Below are 12,686 nucleotides of genomic sequence, written 5' to 3'. Positions count from 1 at the left end.
CCTTCCTGCCCCCGAATCGATGCCACAATGCCACAATGCCACATAGACACAGGCGCGCGCTGGAAAAGCTGACTGTGTGTCATCTATTCAGCTGTTCGTCTCACCTATCCAGTCAAAAGACCAAACAAATGCCACGTTACAATCCCACCATTTCCACAAACTGATGGAGAGATTTATTTCCCATCCCGACCACAATGGAAATGCTTACCTTCCATGGAAAAGTCTGTTTGCCAACACGAAGTTCATTGATGTCTTGGACTCAAGATATCCTCTGAGAGAAGAAGATAATAAGCAAATTACAATAATCATAAAGGCAGGGGCCCCAGTGAGCTCCGGCGTCTTTATTTGTGGCAAATGTGTTAAAAATGAGACTTCTGTGATCCTGTGGAAGGAACGGGTATTAACTGCACCAATAGCTCCCCAGACCGCTCAATAAAACGCTTTTAAAAATGCCACAAAATACCCTGCTGCTAACGGAGGTTTAATCATGCAACTAATCCTCATATAGGAATATAAATTTTAAGCACAATGATGGATTTCCTCTCTTAATAGGAGTTTAATAGCATTTTAATATAAAGTCACTGTGGGATCATTTTTTTTGGAACATAGACTCCAACAAGTTTCCAGTGACTCTGGAGCTATATCGTAGTTTGGTGGTTAAATTAGCAAATGCAAACAGGAGTCGCTTAGTCTGGCTTTAAGCTAAATGTCCTGCTTATCTGAGCACAGTATCAGTAATGAGTAACATTACAGACAAACTTCCCTTGCGGCCTACAAGGGATCTGTCTGTTCTTTCCTGGCTCAGATTACCCATAGAGCTCCCATGTATCCGCGGTGGGGAAGATCCTAATGAAACCTCCTCGTCTTTCATACTCTTCCTTTATGCTCCGCAGCACTCTGATCTATATTAGTGAAGGAAAGTAAAATACCATCTATTAAAAAAAAGAAGCAATGTTTATACAGAAAAAATACAGTTACACAGCCTATACTAAAAGTACTTTACACAACATCTTTATTAAGACCTTACCTCCTCAACAGTTAGGTTCAGAGTGCTGTCTCCTTGGCCATGCTTAGCTCCTCGCTTGTCCTTAAGATCCTCGGTTTCTGAGATGTTGGTTGACGTCGGCCTCTGTCGCTACAAGAAGCGGAGACGATGCAAACAGTTTTTGATAAAAACGGTGTAATATGTTTCCTCTTTTCAATCCAGTTTTGTTAAAGCAAATCAGGTGCTTCATAATCAGGATGAACAAAAGGCCGTAAGGGTAATCCACAAAAATCTATTTGTATGTTAAGTTGAAAATGTAGAAGCTACATCACAGATAACCAAAACCCCGTTCTCCTCTTTTGTCTTCGCCACAGAAATAGAGTGCTTTTGTTAAGCAGTGGCATTTCTGGTTGTCTCCCTGCTGCATGCACTACTAGGCTGTGACTGACAACTTTGGCATGCAGTTTTGGAACTCGGGCCAGATAGAGGGGCACAACCCTGCATGATCACATATAAAATTTGTCATCTGAATAGCAGGGGGATTATATTTAATTACCCTGACACGGATAGTGGGGATACAAAGGCAGCCAAAAAGTGACAAGGCTTAATCCCTCAGAAAAGGTCTCAACTGTTGCCCCTGATCAGAGTGAAGGGATAGGACAGGTTCTCTATGGGCCCCTGAAGTTCTTCAACAGCTAGTGTTTGGCTTGATTTAGGTGTGCCTGAAGCATCGGGAAGAAAGTTTTTCGACTCATTACGCAAAGTAGCGCATTGCGGCTTGTTAAGTGCTTTTGCTAACGAAGCTTTGACTATAAACGCAGCATTAAGGATTTATATAAGCCATCTGTCTGTCCCTGTGAAAAATTGCTTTAGCCACATAATCAAATAAGCAAAAAGCAGCAAGCGATTTCTTACCGGTAATGAAACAGGCATCAGGGAATTGCAAAGGGACAAAGCAAAGGAAGATTAATACGTCTGAGTCAACAAAAAAAAAAGCTTACCACTCTGCTGTGTGTAGTGGCTGGATGTGCAGAAAAAAGTTTCTAAGAGGAAATGGGTGAACACACTGCATCAGCATTGAGCCTGTATCAAGGCACATACAGACAACATCCAAACCACATCAACATACAACAATGAAACATTGTTACTTTATGTCTAAACAGGCCTTTTACACAATATAAGGTGGAGCAGAAATCTGTCTGATTTAGTAATATCCCTCCAGCAGGTCCTTTGCCAGATCTTAGTGCAGTAGTCGAGTGGAGGTAGCCAAGTGTATTAGCTGTTGTGGCATCATTAGGCAACAAGGCCTAGAGAGAGCATTAGTCACTTGATTAGAAATGATAAAACAATAAGCCACTGAGAGTGTAGCACTTACAAACTGAGGTCACTCAAACACTGTAATTGCATTAGCAGTTGTTTTGCATTACAGTGAGTTTTCCATTAGGGTAAGAGAAGAGCTCAGTGGCAGTGGCAGGAATGTAGTGTAACTACAGAGACATGAAGACAAGAATGGGAATGTTTCACAAGGAAGGGTGAATGAGTGCAATGCTTGGCTTGACGGTTGTGTTCGCGTGTGTGCTGGTGTCCACCACTACCTGTGTTCTTTGGTCAGAGCGAGGCTGTCTCGACAGGGGGTCCTGACACACAAAGCCTGCAGGGATACAGAAGAGCCATAAAGGGGCATGTTTATGACATCAGGTCTTAAATATGTTACATTCCCATGACCTTCATGTATTGCATCAACTTCTTAATGTTTGTGCAAGAAACCAATGTGGAGCATAGAGCGACAGAAAGGCAATAAATTAAACAATATCATGCTATATCAAATACATGAATTTTTTAAAAATACATTTAGGTCAGAAAGAAGTGTTTCAAAATAGGGACCCACTGCAGCATAATGCAACCCAGGCCCTGATGCTGAATGGGTTTGTTTCTTAAGCTACAGTCACACTATAGAAAACAGTAGTTGGAGATCACTGTACAACTAAAATTACTGCGACTATATGCAAGGAACTTGCAATATTGTTGCCTTTGAAATGCCTGCTTTGAAGATGGGGAGTTGGTCTGTGACTACTCGCAGACAGTTGAAAACTTTGGTGCATCAAGATGAGTTAGAAGAGTTAGTCCCTTATGACTTTACAACTGAACAGGGTTAGGTTGACAATTGCATGCAATGTGTTTGGGATAAATTGGTAATTAAATGTGAGGAATTAGGAAAAATCAGCTATTTAACAGCAAATTGGCAAAGATGCTCAGCTGCCTTGCTTTTACATAGGAATATAACTACTTTAAAAAAAGTTGGCAACAAGTTGAGCCAAGTCTCCTGCAGATGAATTCTGCTCATCAGTGCAGACTGATTCATAGTGATCGCAAGAACTGGCATTCAGTCTGTTTTTGTTTATAAATTAAACATTATTATTTTCAAACCTTTGCGACTCTGTGCGAGACTGATTCTAACCCTGCCTGGTACAAGGTTACTGGGGCCACACCCTTGAGGCCCCAGTAACCTTGGGGCCACACCCTTGAGGAAGCATGGAAGTGCTTGGTGGCTAAACTTTAGTCCATTCGGCCCATTCGGACAAAGCCCAAAGAGGCAACATGTGCCCACCTTCTTTTGGGTTCACCACCTGCAGAAGGCACTACAGGGTTCAGGTGCAATGTATGGTGGGTGGGTGACTTTCAAGGGTGGAGGCCTCGGCAGTCTGATCTCTAGCTGGTGAAATAAGCTCTTTGGACATGGAACGCCACCTCTCTGATGGGGAAAGAGCCTGAGCTAATGTGTGAAGTTGAAAGATACCCACTAGATATAATTGGGCTCACCTGAACACACACATTGGGTCTAGAACCCATCTATGGGACTCTGCTTCAATCTGGAGTTTCCCTCGAGGAGAGGCAGCAGGTAGGGGCACTAGTATCCCCCCAGGTCCCTGCCTATATGCTGGGGTTTTCCCTGGTGGACAAAACAGTTACTTTCCACCATGTGTTTAGGTTAAGGATAGGAAACTGAATGTCATTTACACTTCTTGCAGATAATGGGTGTGGTGCTCAAGGGTGGGGACTCCATTTTCCTCCTGGGAGAATGTGGCTGTATTGGCTTCATCAGGTGGTGGCCTCTAGATTGCACTGGAGTAGGTTGGAGCTGAGTGTGAAGCGGCAGAAATGTGAATTGGCACCCCAAGTCTGAATCCACGGTTCTCAGCAGGAAAAGGGTGGTGTGCCAACTCCAGGTCAAGAACAAGATGCTGCCCCAAATGGAGGAGTTTAATACCTTTGGATCTTGTTCACGAGTGATGGGAAAGAGACGTGACAGTAAAGGGACCAAAAGAAAAAGACCGTGGATACAACAGTGTAAATGAGCTTCTGGCTAAAGATGAATGGGCTCTACCTTAGTGAATTCAGTCATTTACTGTAGGAGGGATTCAGAGTAGAGCCATTACTCCTCCACATCGAAAGGAGGTTCGGACATCTGTTCGGACAGGCACCCCTTGGGCGCCTCCTGTGCAAGGTCTTCTGGGCATGTACTACCATGAGGAGCCCCAGTCTTAGCAAGACGTTCCCACCCTGTCTAAAAGATTTAAATCTAGAATCTTTTGTTTATTGATTCCCACATTCCTTCATAGCTAACTAGTTGTCACAGTGACCTTTTAAATAAATAGGTTTATGTTCTATCTTGCTCTCACACTTTGGGTGAATTAAATCTATTGACAGCTTAGAGCTCTGGGCTATTTATTCTACCTCATCCAAGCCGTCAGGTAAGTTTCAGGCCCCCACCATGCTCTTGCCTAAACACGGCAATTATTACAAACACTGGTGACAGAGAACTGACAGCTACACGCAAGCAGAAAATTAATGCAAATGGAATGCTGTCATTATTTACAGGTCTGGGAGGCAGCCCAAGTGTTATCAGCCAACAGCGACTTAGTTTGTTTGGTACATAATAGATGTGCTATGTTTTACATGCCACCGCTTATTTTCCCCAGACGCGCAGTAACGTCTCCGTCCAAAGATAACTGGCAATTTATGATTCTACCCTTTCATTTAATGAGCCAGTGGAGAGGGTTTCAAGCCACAGTATGGCCTAGGGTTAAGACGCACATGCACATGTGTGCACACATTCACTCACATGGGCGTAATCACCACTCCTTTAATATCATTAGGCTGTGACCACAGATAGACTTAATGGTTCGGTGCCATTTTAGATGGACGCCTGCTAATCAGTATGCTCTGTGTAAAATATAACTGGTAACAAGGATAAAGAAGAGTATTAAGTAAAGTTAAATAATCAAGATCTTTTTCCCCACGTATACGGATTTATTTTGTATCTACAAAGAAAAGGATAAAGTCTAAAACTATGTGGGCTCCTATAGTTTCATATCTGAAGTCTTCATCTACATGAGAATTTATAATTAAGAAGGGAGGAAACATAACAAAGACACAGTATCTCTCTTTCCCTGCAGCAAACATTAAAAAACAATGTTGATCTCTGCCTTGGGCCAGGCTTAATGACCACAAAAAGTAGGCTTACGTTAACGTTTTTTGTCTGCAAGTCATTTAATGTCAATTAATGAAAGCTACGATTTGTTCTTTCAACAGTGGAGCGCCCATTAGGAAGCCATACAGCTATTTTTGGCACTTTGCAAAACTCAACTCGTGGAATGCAGGAAAACATTAAGCATTAAACAATAGTCGACTGTCTCCACTTAAAACCTGCTGGTTAAAAGAAGCAACTAGCAGTTATGGCTTTTAGTGACACTAGCACAGAAAAAAAGCATACTTGCAGCACTTTTCATTTCATGTTAGCCTCGCCAAAATAATGTCTTTTCCCCAAATATATACTTGTGCAATAAATGCTCACTGAATGGTCTCTTAATTGTGCCTAAGTATTTTTCCATCCAGAGCTTAAGCATGAGTAATGCAAAATTTAACCTTAAAGAACATCTAAATCTTCAGTTCAATTTGTTTATAGGCTCTGACTCCTTGTTACTCAACAGTTAATCTAGCTTCATTCTGCGTTGCGATTTGTATATTGATGGCTTACTGTAGGTGTGGAACGTCAGCGTTATAGTATTTTTAAGATTCATACTGATACGATATTTGGTGATTTAAAAATTCAATACATTGAAAGATATGTTTTTTTCTTTTAGAGACATAAAACACCAACAGACTTCGCTAATATTTTATGTGTAGTTATTTATAAGTCCTTATTAGGATAATATGAAAAGGCAATAAAAAAATAATCTTGTTTTGTTGTCACAAGTTGTGAATTATAACAACTATTCTTTTTGACTTTAGTCAGATCGATGCCTACAAAGTTCCAAAAAGGCTCCCGTAATTGCCCTTTTAACATTGTTAACATGTACCAATGCAACTGTTTGCTTTAAACCTGACATCTGTTAATGTTTACTTTTTCCCCATAACTTTTAATGTCGATATTCTCCCAAGATTTGTCCTTTGATTTTTATTTAGTGGCTGATAATATGGAGATACAGACATGTAAATGGACTGGTACTTATATAGCGCTTTTCTATTTAAGCACTCAAAGTGTTTTCTCACTACAAGCCCCATTCACCAATACCTGTACACATTCTTACAAGGGCTTTTATCTATGCCTAAGCCTAAGCACTTGCTTCCTAATAGTCAAACACCAATGTGTGAGGTATCAGGGCCTGAGGCTACTTTATTTCACCAGTATTTCCTATGCAAGTCTACATCAAGCTCAAAGTGCACATTTTAAATGAAGTGATTGTCTATAAAGTCCACCCACTTGTGCAAAACTGTGGAATTAAATATAAGCTGCATTCATTCCTGCCGGATGCACTCACCCACAAGTGAAAACATGTCTGCAATCATGCTGGCCTTTATCTTTAAATCCAAGGGAGCATCACTGTAAATAAGCAGATTTCACAAACAAAAACATTATTGGCATATAATGTCAGACTAAAATGCTCATCAGTTGAGTGCCTTCAACATGGCACTGAAATTAGGAACATTTTACAACCTTGAGATGATTAAAAAACAAACACCTACAGCTTTACATTTTACATGGAGAACTACTGCTCAAGAGCACTTTAAAATAATAAAAGAAAGGCTGGCTCCTTTGAAGCAAACTATAATAAAGAAATGAGGGGTGTCTCAATACTTTTGCAAAGTACTGCGTGTTTTGGAAAAGAGATCCTCCTGAAATAACAAATGACAACAATTTAATACAGTAATTGAGTCACTCACCAGGCTAGGGAGGGAGAAAGGTTCACCTCTAACAACCAGGGTTTGAGGTTGGAGTCAATGAGCACATCAAAACCATACAGTTCTATAGAGGGAAACACAAAATGAATCAAAAGGTTTTACTGCAGACAAAGAAGTCAGCAGAAACAGGATTACTAAAAAAAAAGAAAAGAAAAAATCTCCCAGATCTGCTCAGTTAAAGGATGAAGGATATCAAAGTCAGAAGCACTTCCAGAGTTCTGTCATAACCTCATTATGTGGCATCTGGCAACATGGCCCATGACTTTCTGCTATTGATTACACACATGTTATATACCCAATCATTCAAGAAAGAAACATTTACCAGTGCCTGCTACTGAGGGACTGGCTCAAATGCTTTAACCAAGCATATATATACACATCTCTCATGAAGATTCTTACATAAGATGGTGGCTCAAAAACAAACTGTCCAGCAAATAATTTTGGTTGAGAAGGTTAAAGTCAAATGTACATAGTTTCATTAGATATTACCTAGAAGGACACTGCCCTAATGGTCACCAGAAAGAGTTCCAGCACCATCATAAGTTAGTATCTTTTTAACTTGGAAAATAAATTCAGATACTAAACTGGGACCATGACTTACAGTGGCAAAATCTAGGGAATTAGAAAGCCTTAGACAATATATTATTATAGTATATATTTCACCCCAGTTATAGCTGAGCACTGAGTGACACAATAAAAAAGTGGTCAGGCAGTTCCCCATGTAAAAATTAATCCACTCTACTCCAATTTTCTCTCCTGTTTCACTGACTGATATATGGCTCACAGTGGCAGAGTTGCCCTATGTGCCATATGAAAGCTCTCACACTGTTCTGGGGAGTGTCACCCAATAAGCCAACGAGCCATCGGCCCCAGCAGCAGCGTGCAGGGAAACCGCAGTATTTTACAGGGATAGCGTGAAGCCCAGCCAAAGAGGCAGAGAAAAAAATCCCTCTAATGGCACTTCAAAAGAACAGGCTATGTTGAGAATAGGCCTGGGTGGCTGGAGGTTTCAAAGCTGCTGTAAGCAGCACTGTTTGTTCTAACATCTCAGGTCAATGCCAGTGTTAAGCACACAAAAGCCAGCATGACAGCCACCAGTGGCCCCAGCTTTACACTCAGTATCACATTGATAAAACAGAGCAGATCAAGTTTAAAAGGATGAGTAAATGTAATTATGTGATGTTGTATATAGTTAAAAACTCATGAAGTTAACCATTAAACAAACCATGAGTTGTACGAGATGTGTATAGTATGTACACTGGAGCATGTCTAAATAACTTGCAGATGTTGGAACAAAAAATAAAATCCTGGAGGCAGATGTCAAGTAAAACTGCTTGATATTCATCAGAAATGGTCAAGAAGTTTTGTTCATTTTGGTAAAAAATGCGGGTCTCCATTTATTACTTTCAATTCATTTTAGAATGAAATGCATTTTGTATCTGAGGACAGATGTTACATTTCCTTTCTGTGAGTGATAAATGGGTTATAGGAGCATATGCTTATAAAAAGTTATATGGATTTCGTTATATGGCGAAAACATGACTCATACAAACATGTCTGTTTGGTGTATGTAATTTATAGGCTATCCGCATGCAATGTAAAGCTGTCTGCTCATTCATGTTTGAATGAATAAACTGTTTCTGTTGAAAAGAAATGCAACAGCCATGCAGTTTTTGTAAGAAACAAATCTGCTCTGGACCAACAGAGAAAATATGTTGAACTGAAATTGTGGCATAGGGTTCTTGTTTGCTGTAAATAAAATTATTTTCAACATTAAAGGAACAGTGTTTAAAATCTCTCCACTAGGTGTTAATAGATTTCAGATTGCAGTCAACTGAATACTGAATTCTCTTTTATTATGGTGCGTTGCTGAATAAGTCGGAAGTTCCCATTCAGAGATTTTTTGTGAAACGCCCCCTCAACTCGGACTGAAACTTGAAAAATCAGAACAAATCAACATACCCCAACTTAGTAATCCAAGAAGGTGGTGCTGAATTTAAATGTTTGTAAAATTGTGAATTTTTAATCTGTACTTCCACTGCTAAATAAGCCATACACAGAACTGATCAGGCTCGATACATGAATGTGTTTTTTAAGTGCAAAAAATAAGTATGCTGTATTTCTAGTGATACCTAAATGACTCTTCCTTGCCAAGAACCAAAACAAATCCTGTTTCTCCTAGCTTTTTCTGGAAGATCCTAACTTGGGAGTGTTCCGAGGTATCTGGAACGCGGCATTACCTGTCTTATTTCAATTCATAATCCCAGATATAGTGGCTGTTGTAGGACAAACAACTCTGGCTGTTGTTCATGTGTAGTGAGTATAGGCGGTCAGTCCTCTGTTTACCTCAGCTGTCTACATGCTTTGTGTCCACATCGATCAACACTGGAGAAGGCTGAAAAGGTCTGATAGAACTCGATGAGTCAGTAAAGCTCACTTCTGTCTACTGACAGCGATACTATAAGTTGTTGAGAATATCCTGAATAGCTAGTGACTGATCTCTCGCCACATAAATAAAATTTGATTAGACGGAACATCGATGTCCATCTCAGCCACTTTATTCGAGATGATGGGCAACATGTTGAAATCCACACACTGGCACCTGCTCCTATATATTTTTAGTGGATTAATTCTTTACATTCATGAGAATGTATCAGTTTGCTAGAAGATTTAGTTGCACATTAATCTATGTATATTAATGAGTCCAACATTCTTTTTTCTATTAAATAACAAAGAATGACTTACTGTACCTTTGAATGAGTTTGTTAAATGTAATTTTTTCAGGACACACCTTGAGAACATTTCTTTACATCAGGGAAGCACAATATCACTGGGTCACTGTATATCACATGCACTGAGAGCTGAACTTATGGTAGTGTCATAGGGTCCAAATTGGTGAAAGTGCAAACACTATTTTCGTGATGGAAATGAGCAAAGTCTGCCTTACGCCCACAAGCCAAAAGCTGCAACATAAGCTGCCACTGCCATCTTTACCTTCTTTAACTTCTGCGGATGGACGGGACCCCCACTGCTAAGCAGTGCTCACTTAGCAAAGCATTTTATTTTCCACTTGCTAGCTTTATACCATTCAATCCATTTTATAGGAAGATGGGGAGAGAGTGTGTGTATCATAAAGCTTATAGACAAGAGCGCTGGAATAAAATGGCTTAGCTTACGCTCTCACTTCAGTGGCACCACAACAACAGGGAGAAAAAACAACAACAACAAAAGAAAAAAAACAGGAGGTGTTACACCACCTCACCGTCCCCCCCGACATGCAGGCTCCATGTGTCACAAATTTTCCCCCAATTAGTAGCAGACGCCATTCCTTCCCTGTGAGCCTGTCGAAGCGCTCACTGTTAGGCACGTTTGTTCTGCGGCTCGACCGCTGCCAGGGGAACACTTTTAAATGTGCCCACAGAGAGCCCACAACAAGCATCACAGACAAGCAGACGAGAGGCAGCGAACATCCACATCACACCCATTAAAGAGGGAGGGAGAGAATAAATATGACAGAGAAAAGGGATGATGAAGAGTTTTTTGAGGGTTTTTTTTGGTGTGCTTTCTTTTTTGTTATTGGATGGGCGCTGCTGGAAAATTCACCACAACAGACAAATGCCCAAAAACAATGATCTCCCCCACCCTGCCCATGCAGCTTGTTGGTCCACAATAACAACATCAACATAAAGTATTTCCTTCATGTGTGTTCTTTTCACAGCAAGGACAATTAAATTCAGAAATAAATTAATGGCGCTGAACTGTTTCACTGCTGTCGCAAGGAGCTTAACAGGCACGCCTCAGAGCCACAATCGAGAAAACACTCCCAGGACAACAAATTAAGTCGCTGTTAACACTCTATAGCGTTATTGTGATAGTGGGACCCAAAACCATTAATCATTCTCGAAAACACTCAGTTACACAGCAGCTGCACTGTCATCATAGGAACACAAACACTGTGCCGCAGTGAAGTGTGGGAGTATCTGACAAATGTAAGACAGGCAGAGTGGTTCGCAGACGGGAGATCCAACCACACTCAGCACTTAATGAGGGACGTTCAGTGAAACATAGGACCAGTAAGTGGAATGTTTTGTGTGTAATAAAATAGGCCTTTGGCTTGGCTAATCAGATCTTAGTCAAAACATCTCATAATCAGCATCTCTCAGCAAAAAACCCTGTCCATTAATCACACAGCAGCGGTAAAGAGCTGCATGGGTGGCATTTTCTCTCCACGGACACACACTCACACACACACACACACTTACACCCACTCCTTACAATGTAAAACGAAAAAACTGCTGTTTTTATTTCTTCCCACATGAGACATTACGGAGCTATAAAAAGATTTTGTTACAGTATGTGCATTTAGACACACCGTGCAATTCAAGCAAAGGGAAGAAATCCAATTGGAAAACAATAAACATTGTATTAAAGCCATTAATGGACATTAAAATGGCAGGGAACAATTTGCAGTAAATTAAGATTATAATGTGCTTTATGGTCTCGCATGGCTCCCTTCCAGACAAGCAACAGACTGTATTAAAACTCTAAACAATGGCTGCTTTTATCAGCACGTTCATTGAGCTAACACACATGCATTTGTTGCCACGCATTCTGACGCTTTACCTGTTTACTATTACAGGCATGCCAGGAAGAAGGCTGAGGATAGTGGTGGCTGTGAAGTGGGAAAATATAGTAAGGATAAGTGAAAGAGGAGAAGCAAAGGAGCTGACAGTGGCTGAGTGAACATGACTCCCAGGTGGTTAGGGTGGGTTTTTATTTCAGGGACAAGAAAAAGAAGCCCACAAAGATATTGGACTGGACTGCCTGAAGCTTAGACAGCTTTAAGCTTGTATGTTTGGAAAACACATGGTTTATACTGGTTTCTACATGTTCCTGTGTTCATAATGTATGCACATACACACAGAGAGCAACATGACCACACTGGGAGAGACAGATCAACAGAGAAAGGATGAGGGTGGTCTACTGTCTATATTTGGAAATATAATCCTGTAAATAGACTATGAATGCTGTAATTAACTTGCTTGAGGCCATCTAAGACAACAAAACTGCACTAAATTCAACAGTAAACTGATACGGATGAAGTACGATAATGGCCATGCTCACAACAGATTCCAGAGTATTATGGGTCCTAATCAAAAGGTGCAGTACCTAATTGTTATTGTTCAGTCCAGCTACTGTATACATGAAGCAGACTTGGGTTTCTGCAATATTAATGTAAACACCTCTTACCACTTGTTCACCTTTAGTTCAGTTTCAAAGCAGGCTATGAACAAAACAATATAAAACAGGAACACATTCTTACTCGTCTACAGGTTGGTGCAAGATCAGATTCAGTTGCTAGTGTGCTGTTTGCATGCATCTGTGGAGCATTTTTGTGAATGCATTTAAAAAAAAAAAAAACAATACACAAAAACAGAATACAAGCACTGACAAAAAT

At 40.5% G+C, this 12,686-nt stretch overlaps 1 protein-coding gene across 7 annotated transcripts in view; it reads right to left on the bottom strand.

Annotated features, from left to right (window-relative positions):
* Positions 1-12,686, bottom strand: part of ttll5 (tubulin tyrosine ligase-like family, member 5) — a 66,134-nt gene that overhangs the window by 39,044 nt on the left and 14,404 nt on the right. For 6 of the 7 annotated variants that reach the window (XM_004540699.3, XM_076877686.1, XM_076877688.1 and 3 more), the window contains exons 13-19: positions 7,211-7,292; positions 6,808-6,869; positions 2,581-2,636; positions 1,987-2,028; positions 1,028-1,135; positions 811-902; positions 209-271 (exon numbers count right to left, since the gene is read on the bottom strand). In XM_004540699.3, coding sequence (XP_004540756.1) covers positions 209-271; positions 811-902; positions 1,028-1,135; positions 1,987-2,028; positions 2,581-2,636; positions 6,808-6,869; positions 7,211-7,292 — 505 coding nt within the window. The remainder of the gene's footprint in view (positions 1-208; positions 272-810; positions 903-1,027; positions 1,136-1,986; positions 2,029-2,580; positions 2,637-6,807; positions 6,870-7,210; positions 7,293-12,686) is intronic. The other variant, XM_076877689.1, reaches the window with a different exon arrangement.

Source organism: Maylandia zebra, linkage group LG19 (genome assembly GCF_041146795.1).
Source record: "Maylandia zebra isolate NMK-2024a linkage group LG19, Mzebra_GT3a, whole genome shotgun sequence".
Classification (NCBI taxonomy): domain Eukaryota; kingdom Metazoa; phylum Chordata; class Actinopteri; order Cichliformes; family Cichlidae; genus Maylandia; species Maylandia zebra.
This window is presented reverse-complemented; position numbering and strand designations above follow the sequence as displayed.